Below are 25,631 nucleotides of genomic sequence, written 5' to 3'. Positions count from 1 at the left end.
TGATTTCTTATATTTTTAAAAGTATTTTTTAAATTAAAAAACAGTTTGGAGCATCTTTTATACACGTGCAGTGTACATAATCGAAATATATTTCATTAGTCACTAGTTATCAAACGCTTAGTACAAAATATTCAATAGAATTACAAAATCGTTAAAATGTATACAGATCTAGCCGATATAATTAAATATACTCGTTGTTTTTAATATTTATAATTTCAGAAGAATTTTTTAATTTATTTAAAGTATTTCGTAGAAGTGAATTTATCTAGGGAATATATATGTTTAGTATTTTAATGATTGTAGAAAAGGAGGAACATGTGAGAAAGTTATGTTAAAAATACATAATATTTGATTATTTGAACGTGTTACAAATTGTATTAAGTAAATCATAATAGTCGGTCAATACATCATGGAGAAAAACAAATTGAATCGTAAGAAATTGGTACCGACTAAAATGTTAAACAAGAAAGGTATTCCCTCAAAAACATTGTATAAACAAAAGTACACTAAACCTTTGAAAAGGAACCACAAAAATGGATATGATGCAAAGGAAGAGGCCAGGTACAATTATTACGATAATATAGAAAGTTCAAGTAACTAAGTTGTTTAAGAAACAGAATTTATCACATTATTTGTATACAGGTTAGAAAGAATCGTGCTTGGTAATCCAACTGACATCATAAGCGATTTATCAAACGATGAGGATGTTGTTGAATCGAATATTAATGAAAATAATATTTCTATAAATGATAATGTAAGTAATGATTTGATTGTGCAAACTGATATTTCTGAAGAACATACCGAGGCGGCATGGATTGATGAAGATGATGTTCAATATGCGTATGTATACCAAATTTAATGAAAACAAAATATGTTGTTTAGTAATAAAGGAAAAATATTGTTTTTAAATAATATGTATTATTTGGAAACTAATTAAATGGTTTATTCTTTTTATTAGTCGACCAAGACACAAACTAGCCGACAATGTGCCACAAGAGTCACGTAAAGATTACTTGCGTAACAAATATAAACAGATTGTGGGCAACCCAAAATGGGCCAAGATTGAAAAGATCAATAAAGAATCTGATGATTTAGATAATGAAATATTAAAGGTACTAAAGTCATTTTACCACTTCAATGACTAATATTCCTAAATATGTATTATATTTTTTTAGCATAGTTGCCATTTGGAAAAACCTAAAGTAAAAAATTTGCCAAAGAGTATAATTGACATAAAAGCATTGACACCAATTAATAAGGAAACACATACTGAAGGGCCCATTGTGTCAAGTGTTGAATTTCATCCATCTTCTACAGTAGCCTTGGTTGCTGGTACATCTGGAATTTTATCTCTTTTTCAAGTAATTATACAAAATCTAGTTGTATTTGTACCTGTATTTTCAAATAGAGAATTTATCAAAATATGATATAATTATAGGTAGATGGAATTGAAAATAATAAATTGCACACAATGCAGTATAAGAAATTTCCTATTAGCACAGCAAAATTTCTGAGAGATGGTACAGAAGTATTGATTGGTTCTCAATATTATGCACATTGTCACTCTTATAACTTAATAAGTGGAAAAACATATAGAATGTTGTTACCGCATGGACTTACTAACATGCAGGTTTGAAAAATTATAACTATTTTTTTATAATAATCTAAATTATTATATAGAATGACATTTTTATAAATTATTTAGAAATATGAAGTATCTCCAGATGGAAAATTATTAGCAGTTTGTGGGCGAGCAGGAGAAATTTTCTTATTAACAAGTTCATCAAAGGAACTTATCAGTATGTTGAAAATGAATGCAAGATGTAGAGCATTAGCCTTTACGCCAGATAGTAATACATTGATTACACATGGTGGTGAGTTTTTTGTATTTATCACTGTTTATTCAATTTTATATATTCTTTGTTTAATGTGAATTTTTATTTCTTTTTGAACAATTAAAGACAGCAACGAAATGTACATTTGGGATATAAATAGCCGTGTATGCATTCATCGAGCTATAGATGATGGATGTTTATCCTGTGCTTCTATTGCAATGTCTCCAAATAGTCAATATTTAGCAACAGGTAGTAAAGAGGGTGTAGTTAATTTGTATGATACCAAGACAGTGTTACAAAATCGAAATCCTGTTCCACTAAAAGTTGTTCTCAATTTTGTCACGTCGATTACCAGTTTAAAATTTAATGCTTATTCTGAAATTTTGGCAATGGCTTCAGATAAAAAACATAATGCGTTTAGAATGATGCATTTACCATCGTTCACGGTTTTTTCAAATTTTCCTACATTTCAAACAAATTTGTCAATACCCGAAGCTATCGATTTTTCACCAGGTAGCGGTTATATAGCAATTTCCAACAAATCATTTAGTGCTTTTTTATATAGATTGAAACATTATGGAAATTATTAGATAATTATCATTTTGCAAATCACGTAATATTATTAAAAAGTTTTTTATAACTAAGTTCGAACTAAGTTAATAATATCTATAATTGAATAAAATATAATGTATCAAAGCATATAAGAATAAGATAGACACTTAATAATTGATGAAAACAATATTTATTTTTTTTCTGTTCACTTTGTATATAAGCAAAATAAACTTTCATGTTTTACTTAACAAAATATTTGTTATCATCGTACTATTATAATTAATTAACAGCACTAATAGTGACAATAATAATAATAATAATAATAATAATAATAATAATAATAATGCTATGAATCATGGTGGTAATAATATGGCTTGTAAAAAACTCTAGTAAATGATATTCGTTATGAATTTGATTAGAAAATCATATATTAAAAATAATAGCTATATAATACATTTGATACTGTGTTTCTTGTTTAGTGATGTTTGTTAGACTTTTTGTGTTATCACCGTTATAATTTGCATACTAAGTATATATATGTAGATATACATTAATATTTTTCTGCTATTTCAAGTGAAAAAATGATATGATACTATAGTAACTACATGAAATCCATTATGATTGCGAGTTTATAGAACATCGATTTGAAGTGTAAATATGTGTGAGAGATGATATAAATGTATGACTCGATATATTCATAAAATAGAAGCTAGCCTTCATTCTAAATATCATTTTTATAATGTCCTCATAATATTAAATTTGTACTAACAAAAGAATTTGGAGAGGAAGTTCAAAATAATACCTACAAACAGAAGAAAAAGGAGACAGTGTTTATAAATAATATCCATAAAAGCGTAATTACCTCCTTTGGTCAATGATATAAATTTATGTAAAAAAAAGTGATTCATAAAAGTATATTTTATCATGCGTGATACAACATACGCATAAACACGCATAAACGTGTGCGCGTGTATCTGTACGTTCAAAATATGTAGTAGTATACATATATACACGTGCACGTTGTTGTTTATTTTTACAATTATTTGATTTACGATCTTTCATTTGTATATAGCATAATTTTGAATCTTGATTTTAAAAAATTTCAACTTTAGTGTAAATTTGCTTATTTACTTAATAATATCGTTACAATTTAACTCTTGTATATATATAAAATATTTACTACTATATATACAAAATTTTTTGACTCATTGGTCATTAAACAGATTTTTTTAAAGTCTTCGTCTCTTCTCTCAATTTCGAAGTTTCTAAGATAGTTTGTTCAGTTTCTATGTTACTTTGGTGAATAGGTGTGAGGAACACTAGCTATTGGTCCCCAGCAGTCGTAGCAAGTGCACTAGTATCTCCACTACTGCTTTCAACTATAAGCATTACAGTTTCTGCAGCACCTCTCACACATTCCACTTGATGACCTGCCCAATCTTTACGTTGACAAAACGTGGAGCAATAAGGCGTTCGCCTACATAACGAACATTCCGCAAATGCTTCTCTGTTACAGTTGGCACACTAGAAATAGATAAGTATTATGAAAAGCTAGTAAAAGATATGTATATAGATAGAATACACTTGATTATACTCTAGCAATATTCCTTACCTTTTTGTTATGAGTATCCGATGCTGGTTGTAAACCAACAGTTTCAATAACATCCCCTCTACCACCTAATTGCGCCACTAGAGCCTGTTCTCTTCTTTGTTGTCTGTTTACTTCCTTAGCTTCCTCTAATGTACGTCTAAATTCATAAGCCAACTTTAACATTTTATTGGACATTTCGTCGAGCTTTTTAAATATATCGTCGCTTTGTCCATTTTCCGTTTGATGTACATTTTGAACAACGGTATCTTGATCTTGCGGCTGTTGTACAACTAAACCATCTGTTGAAACAAATTGAGGCCATACTTCTTTATCAGGTACTACAACTTCACTATCGCTTTCGTCATTATTACTGCCATCGCGCGAAGTATCACTTTTAAGTTTACGCGATGGTGTTTCTCCATCAGATGTATCTCTAGCCCTTCTTCTACGTTTGTATGGTGTAAACAATCTTACAGGACCTGTCTGAAATAAAAAAACATTACGTGATCACTGGATAAATTGCAATTACATATTAATTATAGAGTAACATAGTATACTAACTGCACTGTCATCATCGCAACATGCTGCACAGGTGCAAGAAGTAGCATGTGGCTTTAAAATTTGCTCATCAATTAATGTTTGCAAACTTCTACCACCAAATCTAATACTGCGTTTCCAATCTTTACTGGATGCCCTCCCACAGTATGCTTCAAATTCACTTGGTGTGTACCAGTCTTGCCCAAGTTTAATACATCTTCCTCTTCCCCCAGATCCAAATCTACTTTTATGCAACTCAGCATTTGTATTTTTACATCTAACAGGTAATACTGCTAAATTAGCGGATTCTGACCAACTGCATATTGGTTGAGTATTAGCAGTAGAGACATGAATCTGTTCTGATTCTGGCTCTTCTGTACTATTTTGGATTACTATATGCGTTGCTTTTAATTCACCATTCCAACGTAAAGAATCCGTGTCCTTGTCATGCCGTGGTTCACAAATGAAACCATTATCTACACATAGCATCTGCTTAAACTGACCTGATCCGGGCAACTAGAAAAAGAAATGAAACGCATATATAATTAGATATTTAATTTAAAATAAGATATACAGATTCCATTAACGTCATATGTACATAAAATCATAATCGTGTCGCGTAATGGTAGAAAAGACATGCCTCCAGTATTTTGTACAACGTATGAACAAGCGCATTATAAGAGTTAATGTTGTGTACACTATGCATGTAAGTAGTTCTGGCTTACATGTGTATAAGAAGAGTAAAACCCCACCTTATTTTTCAGTAATTCTTTAGCGAGAAAGTGAATGAATCGTCAGAAAGCCAGTTCTGTATCAGAATTGTATTAAAGACAAGTTTAACAAACACTCAATTGCTTCTACAACCAACCTGTAGTTGGTCTGATGTGATGACGTTGAAGGTCGTACCGTTGGTCGAGTTCGCTACACCAATGATAGAACCAACGGGTAAAGAAACCGGTACACCAACTCCTGGAACACCAGGAACACCCGGTACCGGAGTGACGCTCGCCGTCACGGCGACGGTATGCTCCTCGTGCTCGACCTTTAGGGCAGACGCATCCTCGGTTTCGCTCGTCAACGGTTCGGACATGTCCGGTAGCACGGCGACACTTTCCGATGTTTGACTCTCCTCCATTTCGGCTGTTCTCGCCTCTCGCACACACTATGGCGTCAGCGCACGCTCAACACAGCGCCACGATCTTTCGGTGCCTGCGATTACTCGCGATCACAATTTCGAGTTTACTCGACACGTTTCCAAACTAACCACAATCGAATCTAAATTGAAACTGTCATTCAACGAATCGGTCCTTAGTGACCATACTATTATTATTTTCTTCCACCTCTCAGCAGAATCTTTGTTCTCTTTGCATATATTATAGATGCATATATGAATCTCCGATATCGAGTGCCATCTTTACATATTTCGAGCGCTCGTTTTAAATTCTACTCGATTACTTTTGAAGATTTTAATTGACGAATTCTTCTCCTTAAATGTATGTATTTAATTTATCATAGTAATTTTCATGATATGGTAAAGTAAATTAGAATATGAGTGTTTACTTTTATTAGAATATGTGCGAGAATGTGTTTGGATTTGTATTGTATAAAACTCATTTTTAAACACAATAATTTTTCTAACCTATTTCTATGAGTTTGTATTATCACAGGTATTATTGATTTAAAATGAATTCGTAAGATAATAATATATAATAATAGGTAAGTGAATAAAAAGATTAGAAACGATTCTTTTCATACGTTAAAAGACTGATTCGATTAATATATTGATTATTTTGCATCCAGATGTTGATGATTACGTCGTATGCCATCTTAATTTGAACGAAAAATTGACTATGTTAATTATACTTATAACGCTGCAATTAGAAATCTTGATCGATCGATTGATCTTTCTTTGCATGTTATTGTATAGATCTCCATATAAGCGCACAGAATATAAACATACAACATATGTATGTAAAATATCCAAAATAAAGTACTCATAATATTTAATAGGTGAAACAAATCTTTGCTTAGATTCCATTTTTTCAATTGTGTTCATAAATGTATGAATTTGCATAAATATGTGCAGTCTAATAATTATTCATGCTATTACTATTACCATTATTTGTGTATGTGCATCAAAGTTCTACCTTGTATAAAATAATATGTATAATTACCTTTGAACTTTTAAAACTTGTATTAATTTTTTTTCTATCGAATACTTCGAATATTTGACTTGTAAATATTACGATCATAATAATACATTACGTAAACACGTATAAGAATATTGACCATTATTATCTTGTATGCCAAGCATACCTCGGAACATATAGATCATGGTAACAAGTACTTGGAAAATCACATAGAAAGTTCGCTTTCTCGCTCACCATTTATCAAAGCACGTGCCGCTTTATAGAAAACGTGAGAACAGGTATCTACCTTAAACGTACTGTACGGTATCTACAGGTAAAAATGACAATAGAGGTTTAAACGTTTAAAGCAACGTTTACAGTGAAGGGAAAGAACGTTTAAATTTGTTGAATTAAAGCCGTGAAAGTAAATACTGTGTCTCGACTCAAGAGGCAAACACAATAGATAGACCTTAGAGATTTGTCATTCGTAAGGTATCTTGACTTTCTCTCAATCTGCTTAAAGATCAACGTTCAACAATGATCTTAACGCTTCCTTTAATTAAACTATGTAGCATTCAGACCGTGTATATGCATTTTTACTTAAATATACCAGTTTTCCAGTCCTTCGTTTCTGTTAGTCGAAGAGCAATCGTTGCAGAACACACGTCTCATTGGACCTTTGACATTTTTTGAACAATTTACGTTTAAACAATTTCTTTTTTACAGTTATATTTTTTAAATTATTACATCGAAGGCGTATTTGTTTAATGATGCGTAGATACTGTATCACTACGTTACTATTATACTCTGTTATGTTGTGCATAAATATTGACGCGTGGAGTTCTCTTAAAAGGTTTCGACATCTTTGGCAACCAAATATTAATCGCGTCAACGAATCGTTATCGCTTAAACGGGACCCTCTAAACTCTCTAAAGGGTAAATTACAGTCGATTAATTTTCAAAATAGCGCACCAAGTCAGAGCGGTAGAGAAAAACGACGTAAGTATAAAGACTACCATGTACTTATGAGCAGCAGTACATTTTTTTAATTTGCTAGAATAATCTGTTTCGTTTCTTATTTCTAGTTTTCCCATTATTTACATTGGTAAAATTTGACAATAACGTTTGCGTCGGATTAAATGGTGAAAATGGTACCTGTATCGCAGCTTCGGAATGCTCGAAACGTGGTGGTGTATCTAGTGGAGTTTGCGCAAATGGTTACGGAGTTTGCTGCATTGGTATGTTATATTTTCCTTTTTTTCGTTAAACGGTTTTAACAATTTTTCTTTCTTATACCGGTTCAGTGACAGTATCTTGCGGCGAGACAACCAGCAACAATAATACTTATTTCGTTAATCCGAATTATCCATCAACGTTTGATGGTACTATATCTTGTCAATTAACGCTCGTTAAGTCGCATCCAACCGTATGCCAGTTTAGGTGGGTTACTTTCATCTCAAATGTAGTGCTTTATTTGATAGAATCGAATTTCATTGACAAGTAATGTGTCTTTTCTAGATTGGATTTCTTGCAGTTTAATATAAGAGGTCCGGAAACGACTAACCATCAGTGTATCTATGATCAATTTATCGTTTCTGGGGGTAATCCGGTACCTACCATATGTGGAAATAATGCTGACAATCATAGTACGTAACCACTTTGTCATTACGTTACATTACAAAAATATTTTTATAAACATTATTGAAAGAATAGGATTTGGACAAAGATTTGTTTTATTTACTAATTCTGAATTTACGTATTCTGAATATTTTAGACCACCGTGATACAAGTTTTTAAGCTTGATTTTCTGAAAAATAAAATCCATTAATCTATTTATAATATTTCATTTACGTAGTAACCATCGTTTTTATATAGTATACGTCGATACTGGTCTTGGACAAACGAATCCTGTCACGTTGACATTTGTTACAAGCGGAAATTCTTTTGCTCGATCTTGGAAAGTACGAGTCTCTCAAATACGTTGCAATACTATATACAGAGCCGAGGAAGGGTGTTTGCAATATTTCACAGGGATATCCGGCCAAATAAAATCGTTCAATTACGATCCTAACACCGGATTGCAACTGTCGAATCAAGATTACAGTATTTGCATTCGAATGGAAAGGAATTTTTGCGGTATTCAGTATATGGCATGCCCGGTCGACGATAAAGATGGTAATACGTGAATGAAGAAGAACGAAGAACGAATACACATATTTATGCGAACATATCGCACATGTATTTCAAAAGAACCACATATATATCTTCTGATCATCGCGAAAGTTTAAGATCTAAAAGATAATTTTTTTTCAGCTTAATATAGTTAGACATATAAGCTTAAGATATAATAATATAGCGAGATAAGCTTTCAAACAGCCTTTCGCTTTCCCTGAAAAACTGGTTTGAATTTTGTCACTTTCGAAATATGTATTGTGCGATATATGAATTGTATTTATAGCAACTCAATAATTATGCTTTAATATTTTATGACACGATGAAGCAGTACTGGCAAATGATGGTGCCACTATGGCAAGAATGGCACGTAGTAATGGATTTACGTTAACTGGAAATACGCAAGCAATGCAAATAGCATCAATGACAGGAGCAGCCTGTCAAACCGATTGGTTAACGATACCGTGTGCGTCTAACACAGGTAGATTGCCAACCTCCATGATGACTTGTATCGATCGGATATGCGGTGGAACATTTAACGCGGAAAATCAAAATTTGAATGCGTCTTCTGTTATTAGTAAGTGTTCCTGATATTTTATCGAATACTTTCTAATAATATCCAGTACTAATTTCTGTCTTCTGATAATATACATACTATAGTTACTTACACAAGGGTTAGAAACAATCTTGATTATTATCTTGATTATCAGGTACAGTGAAACCATTTAGACTAATTTTCCACACGGATAGCGTCGAAGCGCCAAACGATGTCGGGAACAGAGGATTTTGTCTGAATTATATACAACAACCTTGCACAACAAAATTAAGATAAAAATAAAATGCAAATGAAATCAACCTACCTAGATTCGAAAATATATGCTGTTTAAAAATAGCTGAGAAGTTGATGAGATTTTGAGGAAGCCGAAGGTATAATTATTAAGACAAGCAATATTTTAATATCTTTAATATTTTAATATAATGATAGACAGTATTTTTCAAAGTAGAAGATAAGAAGAATATAAACACATTCGTATCCTAAATTTGATAAAGTCAAAGTTAAAACATCTTTTAAATTAATTATTCTCAAACTCTGTTTAACAGTCCTTTGTATCATTAACAAATATACAGGGACATTGAGCATATGTACATTACTTACATGTATATCGTTCACAACATATGTTGAAACTGTGAGTCGTAGAAGAAAAAAAGTTACATGTTCACATACATAATTATCACGAGTGCGAAGTGAATCTTTTTGTACTTTCGTTCAATAAAACGAAGATTACATTCCGAAGAGGTTCGTTCCTCTTCTCCTGGATTATAAAATTCTTATAAAACATTGCTTTACATTATACTACACGCAAACACGCATGAACATGCACGAAACATACATGAATAAATAAGTACAAGAGTAAAATTAATTTCCATTACCCTTACTAATGACACGAAATTTAATATACTTGGACTTGATTAATTAGTATATAAATGCTATAATAAATACAATAGTGTGCCAATATTTTTTGTAGCCACTGTTTGTATGACGTGTTATAAAATTGGTCGACAGATACGGTGATGTGGTGATGAGATGTAAAACGTTTTGCTATAATCGATGGAAAAAAGGATCAAGTCAAGTACGCTATAAAAGTACACGGTCGGTTAGAGAATCAATTAGGTGTAATCCATACATGGTGAGTAACTTCTTTCGGAGCTGACCTCGTTTTCATCGAATATTTCTTCATTGTACCAACAATAAAATTAAGTATTCTTGCCCCTTGTTATGTCGATTTCCAGTACACAATGCTATATAGCGTTAATTATATATTACACACATTCCTTACGCACAGAAGATTGTAGATGACTCTGATGAGATAATAGACTGTTAGCTTGTATCGAGATATTAAGAGTCCTTTCCGGCAGCTGCTTTCATGAAATATGTTAGCATATCGATAGGCAATGGGAATACGATCGTTGAATTTTTCTCGGCTGAAATAGTGTTTAAAGTCTGGAAAGGATAAAAAAAGGTAACGATAATGATCAATAGCGTGTAAGAGAAATGATATAGGGTGGGTCTCTCGGCAACAGCGATACAATCGGGTAAGAAAATATTTAAAATACATTCTCGATTTAACAAATCGAGCAGATTTTCAAAATCGTTTTTCTCCAAAATAAAGCCTCTTACCCAAAGACTTTATTCTACATTTTCGACTTACTTCTTCGCAAGGAAATACCCGTTACCCGGTTGTATCACACCTGCCTGCAGAGACACTCTGAATGTCGATACAGTAGTGCTCGTTTAAATTTTAATAAATCGAGATTCCAGATTATGAAAAAACGAGAACAAGGAGAAAAACATAATATCTCTCAATTACTTTACAGGTTTGAACGAGTTCGAAATACTGAGTAGCGAGAAATGGTGCGACTGGGACGGGTCATTTGAATTTAGGCGAAATAATTCTATCGAAATCTATATAAGCACTGCGATGAATAAAATCGAGCCGATAAAATATAAGTTAATAAATACGTACTTGTAAGTAACGAAGTTGCAATGCGGCAGGTGAATCACCGATCACCTCCGAAGCTTCCCTTAATGCTCGACTAGCCTTTTGTTCACCCTCTGCTGCGATAACCTACGCATTCATGTGAAAATGAATCTCATAATTTAGAAGGATCGACGATTGATAAAAGAGAAGAAAAGGGAGGAAAGAAAATCAATAACGAAGTTTATTGGGAAGTGAAAGGAAAACGAACCTTGGCACGGGCCTCGCGAGCAGCTTCAGCTTCCGCAGCCATGGCCCTTTGTAATTGCACTGGTAGTCGCACATCTTTTCTGTGGAAAAAATTTATCGTACCTGCATGTGTACATATAAATAATATTTGTAATACTTATGAATATGATTTACGACACAGTTGCATCGCGTTGAAGGCGCAAACTTACATTTCGACTCGTTCCACTTTGATTCCCCACGTATCGGTAGCTTCGTCCAAGGAAACCTGACATTCGGTTTTATTTCAAACATTCAAACAGCCATGTATGTGTTTACGTGCGCGCGTTGTGTGTGCTCTCACTTGATTCCAAATTGATTCCAGTTTACCTGCATGTTCCCAGAGATCGTTTCGCGTTCGCTGAGAATCTCGTGAAGCGGCCTGGTTCCCATCATGTTGCGAAGCGTAGTTTGTGCCAATAGTTTAGTACTGTGATGAGCGTTCTCAACGTTTGTGATCGAAATCGTCGCATTGTTCACGCGATAGTACACTACTGCGTCAACCGATACCGTCACGCTGTCCTTCGTCAACACCTAATTTCAATCAAGTTCTGTTAGCATCGTTTCTCTCCTCTTTGACCAAGTTAATGCACCACGTATGGGCTCAAGCTTCGGCCAGAACTCGGTGTTTTAAGAAATATTTTTAAATAACGTTATTTTTAAATTACTTTCTAAACTTATTTGACAAATATATACATACATGTGTATAATCTATGCTTAAAATAGCATAAACATCTCATGCAGTATTTCGATTGATTAGATTGACTAATCGTAAGATCAGCGACTTACTTCTTGAGGTGGTACATCGTACGTTCGTGTACGTAGGTCGACACGTGCGTAATTATCCACACAAGGCAGAATGAAAAAGATTCCTAGAAATAGTACATAGTCACATAACGATTCTCTCTTGAAACTGAATATAGAAATTCCAATACAGTGGAACTTTTATCATTCGAGCTAATCGCGACACTAATGAATATTTAATAGACGTTGCCTAATTGTATTTTTACCGGGTCCTTTAGCACCACCAGCCAGAAGTCGTCCTAGACGAAATATCACGGCTCTCTCGTATTCTTGCACCACCTAAAAAATTTTGGTGATTCCTTTTTCCTTTTTTTTCTCGTTTTGCGACTTAATTAAAAATTTACATAATAAGCTTGTTTATTAATTATGTACTATACTCATTGAGCTATGTTACGGACATGTTGCAGAGAGTGCACGAACAAGCGGAAAAAGATAGAGGGGGATGAATGCGAGTGTGATCGTACATCTAATTATAAGATAACCGGGAAAACGAGGTTACAGCTACAATGAATGAAGACCGTATAACGTTTGCAGCTAAGAAGATAGTCGAGATATTTTTGGTCGAAGGAGAAACAGAACAATCCGAGAAAGTACTATTCTCATGTTGTCTTACCTTGAAGCAAATGAAGAGGGAAAATGGCATAGTAAGAATCACGATGATCCAAGATAATGCGACAAGAATATTTTTGCAGGTATCGGTGTTTACTTGCGTTTCCTCGTCCGCTGAAACATAGTGAAATATAGCACTTTGTCAAAAGTAGCCTATTTATATTGCTTCGTGGAAGTGATATAATTAGGTCATAAAGCAAAATGTTGAATAGGATCACCACTTGATTTAGCCACAGCTAAAACCGTACACATGTTTTTAGGACAGCTGAGTCAGTTTTTGATGATACTACTGTTTGATAACTTGCCTAAGCCCTTCTTCGAATTATACTATTTAGGGATAAATGTATCGACTACACCAGCGATTTTCAGCCTTTTCCATCTCATGGGAAATACGTATCGCATTTCAAATTTGTTTTTATTTAACGATCTACGAGAAAAGAGGTCAATGCCCCTGATTAACGATAACCAGGTACTGCATGTTTTAAAAATTCTTACGACACAGCATTTGAAAATCGCGCGGTTATATTATTACAAAAATCTATCCAAATAAGTATCCATATAGGATGTAAGATGTTCGATGACTGCTTGGCTCGTTTGTATATTTTTCCAAGAGCTATCGATCGAAATAGTCGATTTCTTCGTTCATTCATCGTCGTCGAACAGGAACGAAAGAAACGTGTAAATGTATTTTTAGGAGTATTCAGTAATGTCATCGATTTTACTAATGTCCCCGGTATATTCACGCGCAGATCGATATTTCGATGTTGTGTGTACAACCTACATTCAGAAAATTACGCCTCCGTACAAATGAGATAGATCGAAACGGAGCTACGTAGTATGGGAATTGAGAATACATACACAGTTCACGATTACCATGCATTGTTTGAAACAGCGATATAAGAATAAACCAGAGCTTTCTCGTGCAATAGTTTGCAAACTAAATAATGTATATTAGTAAATTGACAAGTTATAATTTATAGTTTGCAGACTGCTCTTTTATTAATTTATAATTTTCTATCGAAAATAGGACAATCGTATAATTTGTAATTCGTACAATTTACTTGCAACATTTCATTTGCTTTATTATCAAACTTGTTCGTATTATTTACTAATGCTAGTAATTTGTAACTTGTAGCTTATAAAATTTCACTCATAATAATTTGATTCACCGCCGATACAAAATGTATCGAATGTTTTAACGGTTTTAAAATCGTACGAAGAATTCCGAATAGCTCTGTTAATCTGTTAATGTCTGCTTACCGCCTGTCATCTCGAAGTGATGCGATTATTGAACTCGATTTGGCAATTAATTCCTTACGCTCACCAAGTGTCTTTGAACTCTGAATAAATAGAAGGAGATGATAGGTTGTTTCGCCGACCGAAGCAAAACGAAATACGACGGAGCTTCAATGTGTTACTCGTCACACGATTTATTACAAGTAGTTGCCTAGTCAGTCTACGATCAACCACCCACCCAGGAAGTCCTCGCTTTCCTTTTCCCAGTACTTTTTTCCCCCGTTCTCCTCCCTCTTTTACTATCTCCCTCTGTCGGATAGATGTTCACTGCTGCTCCTTTCCTCTCACTCGTTTCTCTGCTCCCTTTAGTCATACCGACATGCGCGAAATGCGCACAGCCCTACCTTTTCTGTTTTCAATACTTGTCTTCCCCCCTATTTTTTTCCTTATCGTTCGGCTCTCCAATTTTTCCTTCCCTTCCTTATTCTCGTATTATTTCTCGTATTTCTCATATCTTTCACATAATTCTTTGCAATTTGACCGAGGACAGAAAACATTTGGCAAATTATTGTAATATCGTAGCAGCAATCGGTAGCACGCGAATGGACAGCTTCATTAATATGCTATCACAGGTTGTCTATATGTACGTATCCTGGGTTTATATACATACATAACAATAATAATTGAGTTACGTTAATTTAGTAAATGTTCTTACGTCGTAATCGTTTATACTCTTTGCAAAATGGCGAATCTCCTCCCACATTGTTGGAACCTGTAAGCCATTTTCGAATTTCCCTGTTTCTAACATACTATGGGGCATCTTCGCGTGGAATTAAGAAATCCTCCATGCTCGTATACATAGAAACATGGAAACGTAAGAAATTAATCTTCTCTGCCTTTTATCATTTTTATTCTTGTTAACTATCTGTATATAGTACACGCATGTGTATAGATATACGCTTCCGGTTCTCTATTTATGTACCATTTGTTACTTGTTACGTGTACAGTGCAGGTCGCATTCGTTCTTGAGATATTTCTATTGATTTATACTTAGGAACTACTCGTTACACGTGTTTATAGCCTATCTATCAGAATCAGCGATGTACAAGGTTAATGCTAAACGTTAAAACGTTGTCCACATACAAAACAGTGATTTTTATTGAAGAACTTTTGAGATAAAATCGTGGCTTTCCTTCCTCTCCTTCTTTTTCCTCGTGTCTCTGTTGAATCTTACGTCTGACGATAACGAGTCGTTTCTACTTGAAACTTGCTACTTACAACTCGGAACCTATTATTAATAGTTGTAGCTATAAGAAACATCTTTATAGGGTAAGAAAATCGACGAGACGATTAATAATTGTTCGTTGTGGCATTCTGTTTTTGTACCTAAAAACTGTTTATTATACACATAGATAGAATATACGTGTAAAATGATCGACGACCTTGTCTCTAAGCTCAGTACGTTTTTCCGGAGTGTAAAGAAAATTTGACCTTCTTTAGACTCGAGTAATATTTTATGTCGTACAGTCCAACACGTGCACACGTTGTATATACGTGTGCTTCGATTTCGTTGAATTTGATAACGTACACGTAGCCCGGAAAATATTTGTACATTAAACCAAATTCGTTTCTGAACGTAAGAAAAATCTTCGACTCACCACCGACGATACGATTTTGTATATCATCCGGTCGCGTATTGATCTGTATCGTTGATCCATTTCCATTGCTCATAGTTGCCATAGGTATAGACATATCAATGGGTTTCACGCGGGACTCAAATCTCGCCACCTAAATTAAAATTCGTATAGCGTGTACACTCGAGAAATATAATATAGGGAAAGATATTACTATAATTATAATAAGAATAATTATAGAAGTATAATATAATTATATGTAGCACAATTAAGTTTATATCGAAGTCTTTAATAGAAATTTAAAGTCGAGATACAGATCGTGCAAAAATTAACCGATTGTTCCAACAAAATACACGCAGTTTAGACATAAATAAATTGCGATTAAGGAATAAAAATCGTTGTTACCATCACCATGACCGTAGGTATAATTTTAAAACAACTGTACTATGTTTATCGAGTTTTCCAACATGCGTTGATATAGTGTACCAGAAGTTGGATATCGGATTAACAATATGCCAAAATACTCGGAATAAGCATGGCTGTTAATGCAATGATCGAAGAAAATGAGAAAAATGAGTTTTAACAGAATTGTTTCGTTACAGATCATTCTGTGGTACGGATGGAAAAAGTAATAAAAACAAGCGGAAGAGCATATATTCACCTTGTGCCAATTGTTGCGCGCCGTTGAAAGAACTAACAAGACTAATGAAGGTAACGTCGTGATGTCGTGACGCTTTATACTATATGCGCGGCCGCCGCCCTTACTAGTAGTATAGGAAAATATGTAATCCGCCAGTAGGCTTACTGTAAAGCGCAACTCGCGTTACAGAGTTTTTATTCTTTCCTTTCCGTTACGATCGAGACGATTCGCACTTTGCCGTGAAAGTTAGTAGCAAGTTCAGGATAGAACTTGAAAAAGTAAAGAAAAATACAAAGTCAAGAGCACTGTGTTCGTGTGCATTCGTATGTCCTACTATATACATATATAGATAGTTCGGCGTAATCAGTTTATCCTCCTACGATTTATCGGTACGATCAACTATAGAATGTGGAATATGAAATAGGCAACGGACTATTGATAGTATGGGATACGATCTGAACCATCACATTGATGACATGGACGAAAATTGTAGAGGTTGCGTAATACCGACGAAAATATTCGGCCGTCGTCGTAGACGCAACTCATTTTGGCATTGTTACATTTAGCACGCGTTACAAGATTGTTTTTAATATATATTTAATTTAAATATGATTTATAAAAACGGTGCAGTAGTGCGTAATGGCAAATGAGACAGACACGTATGTTTATCAGCTCGATAACGTAAAACGTTAGATTAAAAGAGTTCTCAGCAAGTTGGATGTAACTGTATTAATACGTCAACTACGTCACTATCGTTAAAATAACTAATATAATTAATACGTTACTATTGATACTAACTATAAAAAACGAGAGATGGAGTAAAGGTAGAAACAGATTATTATCGCGCTACCTGAAATCACGTGCTATAACGTGATCTCACGCGATACTCGACCAGTGTGATCAGACGTATTTTCATTGTTTTAAATCCGCTGGGAACAAATTACAATCGCGTCCCGCTTCACGGAATTTCACGTAAGAGCCTCATAGACATACATAAGCCTATAAAGAGCTCCTGCGCGACGAAGACAACTAGTATTAGTATCGTTACATTCCTCTATTGATGTTCTAATGAATCTTACCCTTCTCAAGGGGATCCATCACATTGTATATAATAAAATCTAATCGCGAAGCTTATTATACTCTTTCTTTTTATATCATGATCGATTAGACCATGCAGCAATTAAAATGTAGCTTTAGTCATTCATCCTGAAGTATATATGGTACTTACTAGAATGTTTTAGTAATGTCTACTTTAGCATCGACAATCCGGGCCTAATCTAGATGCTTATCCGAATTGGTGAATTCTAAGAACTCATTCATCAGTTAAAGTGCCGAGGAAAGGAGAAAGAATTAATGCGATGGTCATACCGATACTCGGCACGGGAGCACGCGGACTGCGATGAGACAATTATGTAACGTAACAGGACACGTTTGAAGCTTACACCGAGACTTCATTTCTAATAATTGGTGGCTGCTATAAATGGCTATATTCTTGTAAATATATATCTCTGCGTTTATTTCGTGTTTCCGCGAGTTGATCTACGCATTTTACTATGAATCAGAAATACTGTAAGATTTTCTATATCTTTCTCCTAATCTGAAGTACGACTGCTTGAGGTTTTATACTTCGTTATTAACACGATATATTACTAAATATCAATCCTACACAAGGTGTCACGTGCTATCATATGCAAAATAGTAGTGTGCAATTTCACGCGACGCAATAGTAATGTGTTTCTATCTTAACGTATAGTGAAAGAGGATTAAAGAACAATGAGAAAAGTATTAATTAAGAGCATATGTTTATTGACTCTTGAAATATATAACAATTTTACCGTATGATACATCGCGAATATTACGTTGATTGTAGACACGTGTCGTCGGTGAACTGTTTCTCGCAAATACATCACTGCAATATGTTGTGTACTCAAGGGAATTAAGATTTAAAAACGATCATTTCGTTTGTCTTTGACAACTAACGTGCAAATCTTACATATTATCATACACTGATCAAAAGTGATGTATAAAAATGCACACTGATGTCTCATTTCGGCTGCTGATTTCGTTGAGTCGACTTACAAAGGAAAACATGTTGCAAGTACTTTGTTCAGAATTGACTACTTGGCAGACCGTATTCGCACATCGAATTCGCTACTATTCGATTCGTACGCTTTCTCATACATAAACGTATTTAAGGCATAATAGTTACAGTGACGCGAATGACGCGATCGACGCAGGCATTATGTATACTTATCCGTGCAACGGAGCATTCGTTAGGCAAATTATTATTACATGTTCGGGGAGAATCTAACGTGCGACGATATTCACGAAATGTTTCCACTGCAACTAACAGCTTTGGTCTTTATCACTGAGAGACACTGGACAGTACTGGTTGGGAGCAATTGTTGAAAAAAGTCTTGAAAATACTGGCTCGAAACTTTTTATAGTTCCATTTATGCGATTTCCTTTGTATTGGTAAATACTTTAGAGTATACTTTAAAACGCAAGACCTGCTTCGGAGTAAGTGGTAAATATCTTCTCGATTGAATTAACGTAAGCTGCTGTCCTCAAGTCCAAGCCAAGATTGAACTTCATGGCTGTTTTCATAATAGCCTGTCATACAATAAGAATAAAGTTAAACAATGTCTAGACATTTTCCATTTGTTTACCGAAAGAGAAAGAATAGTTCATTACCCTCGCTGATCTTTCCATAGTGTAGTCCAAACCAGAATGAACAATATCTTTTTCAGAAGCACCAGAAATACGTTTTTGAAACGCTTCGGAGGGTGTAACAGGAATTCGACCGCCCACACGACCGAATCTACGTTCTAACGATTCTTGTACAGATTCTAAAATTTTTAATGAAAATTAGAAATTTACAATAATATGTGCGATCCAACTAGATTTAATCTTTATCATCTATGCATGTGATCATATATACCTAACAAGTGATAATTTGATTCCCTTTCATACTTAAAGGTTAGACGACCATAAGACACGTGATTTAAATTCTTTAACCATTCGAAGAAGGAAACGGTGACACCACCGGCATTGATATACAAATCTGGTATAACTAAGATATTTCGGTCGATTAAAATTTTATCGGCAGCTGGAGTAGTTGGTCCATTGGCAGCTTCGGCTATAATTTTTGCCTAAAATAGAAGCAGCAATTGTTTAAAGAACGTTTGAAAACATACAACGATATGTATTTATATACTTAATGTTAAAAAACAAATGTTACGAAAATTCTTTACCTGAATAAGACCGGCATTAGCTTTAGTAATAACTTTCTCGACAGCTGCAGGTATAAATATATCACAAGGTTCGTACATAAGATTTTCACCTTCGTACGGTTTAGCATTAGGGAAGCCCACAATAGTACCATTCTCTATACGGTAATCTTCTAGTTGCTGTAATATAAATTATGTTAAGTAATCTTATTAATGTAGAATAATCTTGTTGAAATTATTACGTCATACGCTGGAAAAATTTATATTAAATTTCAAATAGTTGCTCACCTTAGGATCAATACCTTCGGAATTATAGATAGAACCATCGTGCTCGATTACTCCTATGCAAGTGGCGCCTGCACGATGCAAATAACGCATTGAATGTAAACCGACGTTACCGAAACCTTGAATAATGAATGTTTTTCCTCCCCAACCAGGTGTGGTGCCTAATGGTAAAAAGTTAGTCAATGAGAAAAGAAGACAGTGAATTAAGAGACTTATTGCTACCGACGAGTATGCTGTATCCAGGTAATAACATAAATAATACTACTGACACGATTATTGCATTTTTATCTTTTATACTATATTGTAATATCGTAGAATAGATTTGAATTAGAGATCGGTTGAAAATAGAAAAAACCGTGTACGTCGTCCTTCTGTGGTTTGTTTACATTTAAGAGCGCCTATGTGACTAAAGTCACCTAGTTCTTACAGAGATATGAGAAAAACAAGAAACAAGGTTAGAGCAGAAGGACGGTTTCGTGTTTCAAGGGCGGATGACCGAGAGGTCAGAGTATGCGAGTCGAAAAGCGAGTGTGTTGCGAGAGTCAGAGCTAATTGAGTCGTTGAAGAGTAGAGTCGTTAGAGGTTTCGAGTTGTCGAAGAGTAGAGTCGTTAGAGGTTTCGAGTTGTCGAAGAGTAGAGTCGTGAGAATTGATAGAGTTGTTAGAGAGAGAGAGAGTTAGATTCGTTGTGACGAGAGTGATCAAATAACTGTAAAGTTATTTGATATAGATACGAGTATTGCATTTAGTTCCGTTAAATAAATATCGTTCTCTGTCCAATTTATATCTGTATATTCAGTTTAATATTAATAAATTGTAAGTAATCGGGAAAAAATTTCTATCCTTATTTTCCGATATTACGATATTTTAACAAAAAATTTAAAAAGTTGGAAAAGATAATGGACAGTATATTACAGCAACCATTATTAAAGTAAAGATAACTCCAGAAATGGTCCAGATGTATTTCAAAGTGGTGAATATATTAACAGTTAGCACAATAACGCCCAGAAACGAGATATGTACATATATATATATATATCATTTTATACTAACCGACGGGAAACGAGGTATCTCACTCGTAATTATCTGCTTCAACTGTTTTAATTAACTGTTAGTATATCTTAACTCAAAAAATACCCAATGTCAGTGTGTTAACTGTAGATGGTTGACATATAGACATCCAATACAGAAGGAAATAACATTGGAAATGTCCTCGTACCGATCATGCTCATGTAATTAGCTTCGTTGATAAAATTTTCTATTCCATGGAACAATCCACGCCCTGTCGCAGAAATACGTCCATGTATTCCACCCTGATTAATTGGTTTCCCTGTGACACAGGCGTGAGCGTTGATATCCACATGACCTATAGTCTTGGCATATGTGTCTGCAATCCAGGACATTTCACGTTCTCCAGTTCCCATGTCGGGAGCAGGAACATCGACACCGGGCCCTTTAAATTCAAACGAGAATATATTTATGCGATTTTAACTAATATAGGGTATTCGCAAGGCCTTCTTATTCAATTGAACTAATATTATCAACGAAATTTTACAAGAGCTACAAATTACAAGTTGCCAGATCCAATAAATTCTGTTATATAATATAAAAGGTTTGGTAATAAAATAAATGGAATTGTAAAAATTACGAATGTTACTAAATATTAAGATAATATCTTTTATAAGATACACGTAATACGAAATTCGAATTGTTTATTTAAAAATTGATCAATAATATATTGAAATTAAATACATAATTTAGCTAATTTATTCTCGATATTATTATAAAACTGCTCCACAATGTTTACATTTTTGGCAACTTGCAAATCACAATATTTTAAAAATTAAAGAATATTCTATCGAAAAAAATACGCAAGTATCCATATATGTATTTTTGAGCGATAGCTAATCTATAGCTGATCGTAGCAATCAGCAGTTATTAGAGAATAATTTTACGTGTATTGGTTTTAAATTCATTTATGTAACGTGATCGTTTTATGCTGACATGCCGAAGAAAATTTATCACAACGAATCCAATAAACAGTTAGGTCGAAACAAATTTAATAATGGCGCATACAAGTATGCAACAGAATCGCGTATCTTTTGCTTCTTTAATTCGTTCGTCCGTTCTCTAATCATCTTCGATGTAAATTTTAACAAAGGCATTTTTCGATATTTTGACGTATCTCACCAATAAATCCCTTCTTCGCGAGCTCCAGCGTGAACCTTCTTGTAATTTTTTCGAGCTCGTGTTCCGAATACAATTTAGGATTAATCTTAATACCGGCTTTAGCTCCACCGAAAGGAACATCTACACAGGCACACTTGAAAGTCATTAATGCCGACAAAGCCTTTACTTCGTCCCGCGAGACATCCATCGAGAAACGAATACCTGTAACAAACAATTATTTCTTTTCTAGAATTTTATACTTTTAAAATCAAATAGAACAATCAATTAATTCATAATTTGCAAAATATCTTTGCAACGTTCCATTTCTTCGAAATTTCATTACGAAATTTGTTAATGTTATGTAAGGATATTTATTAATACTTGTAACTTGTGACCAGTAAAATTTCGTTACTGTACAATTGCGCAGTATGATCCTGCTGACATTCAATATATATGAATTGAAAATTTTCCACTGTCTTTATCTTCTATTTATTTTATTTTAAATCGTTCGTTTTATTTATATGCTTATATCATATAATAATGTAAAGTACTAGACAAAATAAAATTAGAGTTTTTGAATAAATATAACGAATACGTATTCTAATAGCTATGATTGACGATAGTGACAGTGTACATATAGTCACCCATAAGTCTTTGTGTACTCCGCATAAAGGTGATTTTAAAATGCCATAAAATACGTTCTATACCGAGACTGCTGCAGGCTGTTTTAATGTTATTTATGTTACACAAAATCTAATGTATTGGTTAGTACATATACATTACGCAACACGCGAATATAGCTGCCTACACAATGATTACCAGTCGTTATGCGCATATTTGTATGCGACCTCGCTAATGAATTTTTCAAACAACAGCTGGAATTGTGCTATAAGCACAATGTTATCGCCTAAAACCCAAGCAAATGATATAAAATCGAAGAAAAATTAATAAGTACGTATGCTGTATTAGCAGGTTCGTGCGAATAAAAGAAAGCTGCATCAATTTGTTTCCATGAGAGCATTGACCTTTCGAGCATCATCGTGACACTGGCATGCTAGTGCCAAATTCTTAAATCAAATAGTGAATCAAGGTAGTTAGCTAATGTTTGGCAGGGACGAAGAAAAACACCAGACAGCTTGGCATTGTTACGTTGTATCGGCATTTTCTAATAGCAATGAGTTACGTTCGAAGACAAACATTTGCTGTTTCTTATAATAATAACGTGAATAAGAAACGAAATGTAAGTAATTAGGATTGCGACCCTAATTATGCCACGCAGACGATAAAACTGATAAAGACGACTTAATTTTTAAAAAGGCCACTAGTGACGAATATAGGGGAAGGATGATCTTCGTCAACGGAGAATCGTCGAGTTCACTTTGCTTGGCTCTCAAAAAAGATCTACCTCATGAGACGCTGTTACGTTTCGCTCACGAGCTCAAGTACAAATTTATATCAAGGAGATGTTTCGATATGCGTGATTCGAATATCTTTCTCAACAAATCGGATAAACAACTGTTCAAGAAATCTAATTAATTCTGTAGGGTGAGTCAGTAATGATGATAAATACAGTCGTCAAGAAAACTATTCTGATACAAAGTTATTCTCTTCCGGAATAACTTCCTACTGATTTTACTCGTTTTAACCATTCGACGATTAGCCAAGTTCCCATAAATAAATTTTCAAATTTGATCTTATCGAAAACAGAGCGCTGTATGAGAATATTCTTTCTTCCTTTTCTTCTTTTGTTTTTGTCTTATTTTTCACGTAGAATCATCCCTTTACCGTCTGTACCACGATTATTGAATCACCCTGTATATCTGATATGTAAGTGCATATACTAACAAGAGATTTTAATTGCCATATCCTAGGCATCGCATTACTAATATGTAAATCGACGCATCAGCGCGTTTAATCATTGATGTAATACAATCCTCGTGAGTAAGAAGTGCAAAAGCTATGAGAACGAAAAGCGTTGGCACATTATCGTTCCTCATCATCTATTTGTGCGTCACAAAACTACAATTTCTCCGATGCGGGCTATGTACAAATATATTTTCCACTCCATTTATAAAATAAATTGTTCGTTACATAAAAACAGAATGACACGAGTTTCTCTTCGAATAAGCTAATGCTATGTATTATATAGCAAACGTGGTTTCAATAATCTGTTTACTAAAATCGAGGTTAAAACCATGTCATTTAACTCCTGAAGCCGTAAAATTGTCGTTTCCAATGTCTCGTCGTATACTGTACATTGAATACATAAAAGTAACTAGAAACTAGCACAAAACTCAACTAAAATTATGACACGAACAAAAGATATACAAACGTTAACAAAACAAGATAATTTTGAATTTAAATATATGTTGGATTTAGATTCGAAAAATTCGACAGAATGAAATTTTAGCGAATTTGATCCAGTTTAAGACTGCTCGTGCCTGTTACGTATCGTTATTGATGACGTAATTAATGCTAACATCAAATTTAAGCGGCCATGAGAGAAAAATTACATATTCTATGAGCCATCAGGCTTTCTTTCTTTCTCCTTCTCTCCTTCGTTTACGTTTCCCCCATACGTATGGGAGTGTAAACGATGTGACAATTCTGTATTTGTTCAAATGTTTTTAATAATAAAAGAAATAACTGTAAGCAACAACTGGTGTAATCAAGATCGCAGTTGTTAAATATTAATGAAAAATAAATGTTATCGAAAGCATGGTAAACGAAATGTAAAATAAAGCGTCTCTCGATTTACCTCCTTTGCAGGGTGTTCTATGAGTTGAATGTTGCGCGCGATAGCCAGTAATCATTTCGTAGTCGCCCGAGTCGCGTCTCAATGGGAAGGAGGTTTCGAGGATGTGGTCACATTGTTCCATTAGCATCAAGATACCCTTCACTTTCTTTTTTCTCTCTTCCACGCTCATCCTGGAACGTTTACCGATATCTTCGACCAATTTGTCTTCGACGATCTGACAAGCTCGATGAAAAAAGTATTCGACCATATCGAAAAACTTTGGATTCAGATCGTCGGGGATATCCTTTAGTCGATCGGGTATCTGATGATCGGCATAACCGCGTGCTTGGAACGCCGGTACGATACGTATGAGCGTGTTATGAATAACATCATTACTCGGTACTTGTTTCAAAGCAATCGACGATCTTGTTAGTTTCCTTATGTGAAACATTTTCAATGTTTTTCGTCGCCGTTGTAATTAAATCGATTTTTACAACGCTTTTCACACAATGTATGTCCTAACTTTTCTTGTTCCTTTCTTTTTCTCTCTATCCCTTCCACGTTTCTTCTACCTCACTTTTGATCTTTACAGAACTCGGTCTCTCACCCGACTACCTCAGTAATCGCGTTCCTTTCCTACCGATCGAAACAATTTTACCTTTCCACCACGTTCGCAACACTCTACCTATCTCACCACTCACCACCCTACG

At 34.3% G+C, this 25,631-nt stretch overlaps 5 protein-coding genes across 6 annotated transcripts; 2 read left to right on the top strand and 3 right to left on the bottom strand.

Moving 5' to 3' along the window:
• The first annotated feature begins 90 nt into the window (after positions 1 to 90).
• LOC117209653 (U3 small nucleolar RNA-associated protein 18 homolog) lies at positions 91 to 2,563 on the top strand. Its single transcript, XM_033451935.1, has 7 exons — positions 91 to 561; positions 643 to 840; positions 959 to 1,112; positions 1,176 to 1,361; positions 1,439 to 1,630; positions 1,706 to 1,874; positions 1,962 to 2,563. Exons 1-7 carry the CDS (start codon positions 410 to 412, stop codon positions 2,423 to 2,425), a joined length of 1,515 nt encoding a protein of 504 aa, XP_033307826.1. The 5' UTR covers positions 91 to 409; the 3' UTR covers positions 2,426 to 2,563.
• A 334-nt stretch (positions 2,564 to 2,897) lies between these two features.
• LOC117209716 (deformed epidermal autoregulatory factor 1) lies at positions 2,898 to 5,820 on the bottom strand. The gene is made up of 4 exons (XM_033452060.1): positions 5,384 to 5,820; positions 4,540 to 5,031; positions 4,000 to 4,461; positions 2,898 to 3,911 (listed from the first exon to the last, which is right to left on the bottom strand). Exons 1-4 carry the CDS (start codon positions 5,648 to 5,650, stop codon positions 3,711 to 3,713), a joined length of 1,422 nt encoding a protein of 473 aa, XP_033307951.1. The 5' UTR covers positions 5,651 to 5,820; the 3' UTR covers positions 2,898 to 3,710.
• A 946-nt stretch (positions 5,821 to 6,766) lies between these two features.
• LOC117209777 lies at positions 6,767 to 9,688 on the top strand. The gene is made up of 7 exons (XM_033452179.1): positions 6,767 to 7,643; positions 7,730 to 7,882; positions 7,949 to 8,084; positions 8,163 to 8,290; positions 8,520 to 8,819; positions 9,148 to 9,393; positions 9,527 to 9,688. Exons 1-7 carry the CDS (start codon positions 7,412 to 7,414, stop codon positions 9,646 to 9,648), a joined length of 1,317 nt encoding a protein of 438 aa, XP_033308070.1. The 5' UTR covers positions 6,767 to 7,411; the 3' UTR covers positions 9,649 to 9,688.
• A 76-nt stretch (positions 9,689 to 9,764) lies between these two features.
• Positions 9,765 to 16,770, bottom strand: LOC117210116 (band 7 protein AGAP004871). 2 transcript variants are annotated; one of them, XM_033452852.1, is made up of 10 exons: positions 16,523 to 16,770; positions 15,886 to 16,015; positions 12,996 to 13,105; positions 12,589 to 12,661; positions 12,368 to 12,450; positions 11,909 to 12,112; positions 11,752 to 11,807; positions 11,565 to 11,643; positions 11,342 to 11,443; positions 9,765 to 10,818 (listed from the first exon to the last, which is right to left on the bottom strand). In XM_033452852.1, exons 2-10 carry the CDS (start codon positions 15,977 to 15,979, stop codon positions 10,714 to 10,716), a joined length of 906 nt encoding a protein of 301 aa, XP_033308743.1. In that variant the 5' UTR covers positions 15,980 to 16,015; positions 16,523 to 16,770; the 3' UTR covers positions 9,765 to 10,713. The 2 variants fall into 2 exon arrangements, with proteins under 2 accessions (XP_033308743.1, XP_033308826.1); XM_033452935.1 differs by lacking the exons at positions 15,886 to 16,015; positions 16,523 to 16,770 and adding an exon at positions 14,252 to 14,662.
• A 1,796-nt stretch (positions 16,771 to 18,566) lies between these two features.
• LOC117209480 (glutamate dehydrogenase, mitochondrial) lies at positions 18,567 to 25,372 on the bottom strand. Its single transcript, XM_033451606.1, has 8 exons — positions 24,943 to 25,372; positions 22,206 to 22,406; positions 21,235 to 21,468; positions 20,020 to 20,177; positions 19,756 to 19,911; positions 19,443 to 19,653; positions 19,196 to 19,350; positions 18,567 to 19,114 (listed from the first exon to the last, which is right to left on the bottom strand). Exons 1-8 carry the CDS (start codon positions 25,370 to 25,372, stop codon positions 18,998 to 19,000), a joined length of 1,662 nt encoding a protein of 553 aa, XP_033307497.1. The 3' UTR covers positions 18,567 to 18,997.
• Between the last annotated feature and the right edge of the window lie 259 nt (positions 25,373 to 25,631).

The sequence above is a fragment of the Bombus bifarius genome, unplaced genomic scaffold (assembly GCF_011952205.1).
Source record: "Bombus bifarius isolate JDL3187 unplaced genomic scaffold, Bbif_JDL3187 scf7180000007966, whole genome shotgun sequence".
Classification (NCBI taxonomy): domain Eukaryota; kingdom Metazoa; phylum Arthropoda; class Insecta; order Hymenoptera; family Apidae; genus Bombus; species Bombus bifarius.
This window is presented reverse-complemented; position numbering and strand designations above follow the sequence as displayed.

Coding starts and splice junctions, on each gene's coding strand:
- LOC117209480 (XM_033451606.1), bottom strand. CDS start 25,372: ATGTTTCACATAAGGAAACTAACAAGATCGTCGATTGCTTTGAAACAA. Junction 21,469..22,205: donor CGCGAAGAAGGGATTTATTG/GTGAGATACGTC, acceptor TTGAATTTAAAG/GGCCCGGTGTCGATGTTCCT. Junction 19,351..19,442: donor ATCAAATTATCACTTGTTAG/GTATATATGATC, acceptor TAAAAATTTTAG/AATCTGTACAAGAATCGTTA.
- LOC117210116 (XM_033452852.1), bottom strand. CDS start 15,979: ATGTCTATACCTATGGCAACTATGAGCAATGGAAATGGATCAACGATA. Junction 12,662..12,995: donor CCCTCTTCATTTGCTTCAAG/GTAAGACAACAT, acceptor AAAATTTTTTAG/GTGGTGCAAGAATACGAGAG. Junction 11,444..11,564: donor CTCGCGAGGCCCGTGCCAAG/GTTCGTTTTCCT, acceptor ATGAATGCGTAG/GTTATCGCAGCAGAGGGTGA.
- LOC117209716 (XM_033452060.1), bottom strand. CDS start 5,650: ATGGAGGAGAGTCAAACATCGGAAAGTGTCGCCGTGCTACCGGACATG. Junction 5,032..5,383: donor TCACATCAGACCAACTACAG/GTTGGTTGTAGA, acceptor TTCTTTTTCTAG/TTGCCCGGATCAGGTCAGTT. Junction 3,912..3,999: donor CGGATACTCATAACAAAAAG/GTAAGGAATATT, acceptor ATCTATTTCTAG/TGTGCCAACTGTAACAGAGA.
- LOC117209653 (XM_033451935.1), top strand. CDS start 410: ATGGAGAAAAACAAATTGAATCGTAAGAAATTGGTACCGACTAAAATG. Junction 1,362..1,438: donor GAATTTTATCTCTTTTTCAA/GTAATTATACAA, acceptor ATATAATTATAG/GTAGATGGAATTGAAAATAA. Junction 1,875..1,961: donor TACATTGATTACACATGGTG/GTGAGTTTTTTG, acceptor GAACAATTAAAG/ACAGCAACGAAATGTACATT.
- LOC117209777 (XM_033452179.1), top strand. CDS start 7,412: ATGATGCGTAGATACTGTATCACTACGTTACTATTATACTCTGTTATG. Junction 8,085..8,162: donor CCAACCGTATGCCAGTTTAG/GTGGGTTACTTT, acceptor TGTCTTTTCTAG/ATTGGATTTCTTGCAGTTTA. Junction 8,820..9,147: donor CCCGGTCGACGATAAAGATG/GTAATACGTGAA, acceptor ACGATGAAGCAG/TACTGGCAAATGATGGTGCC.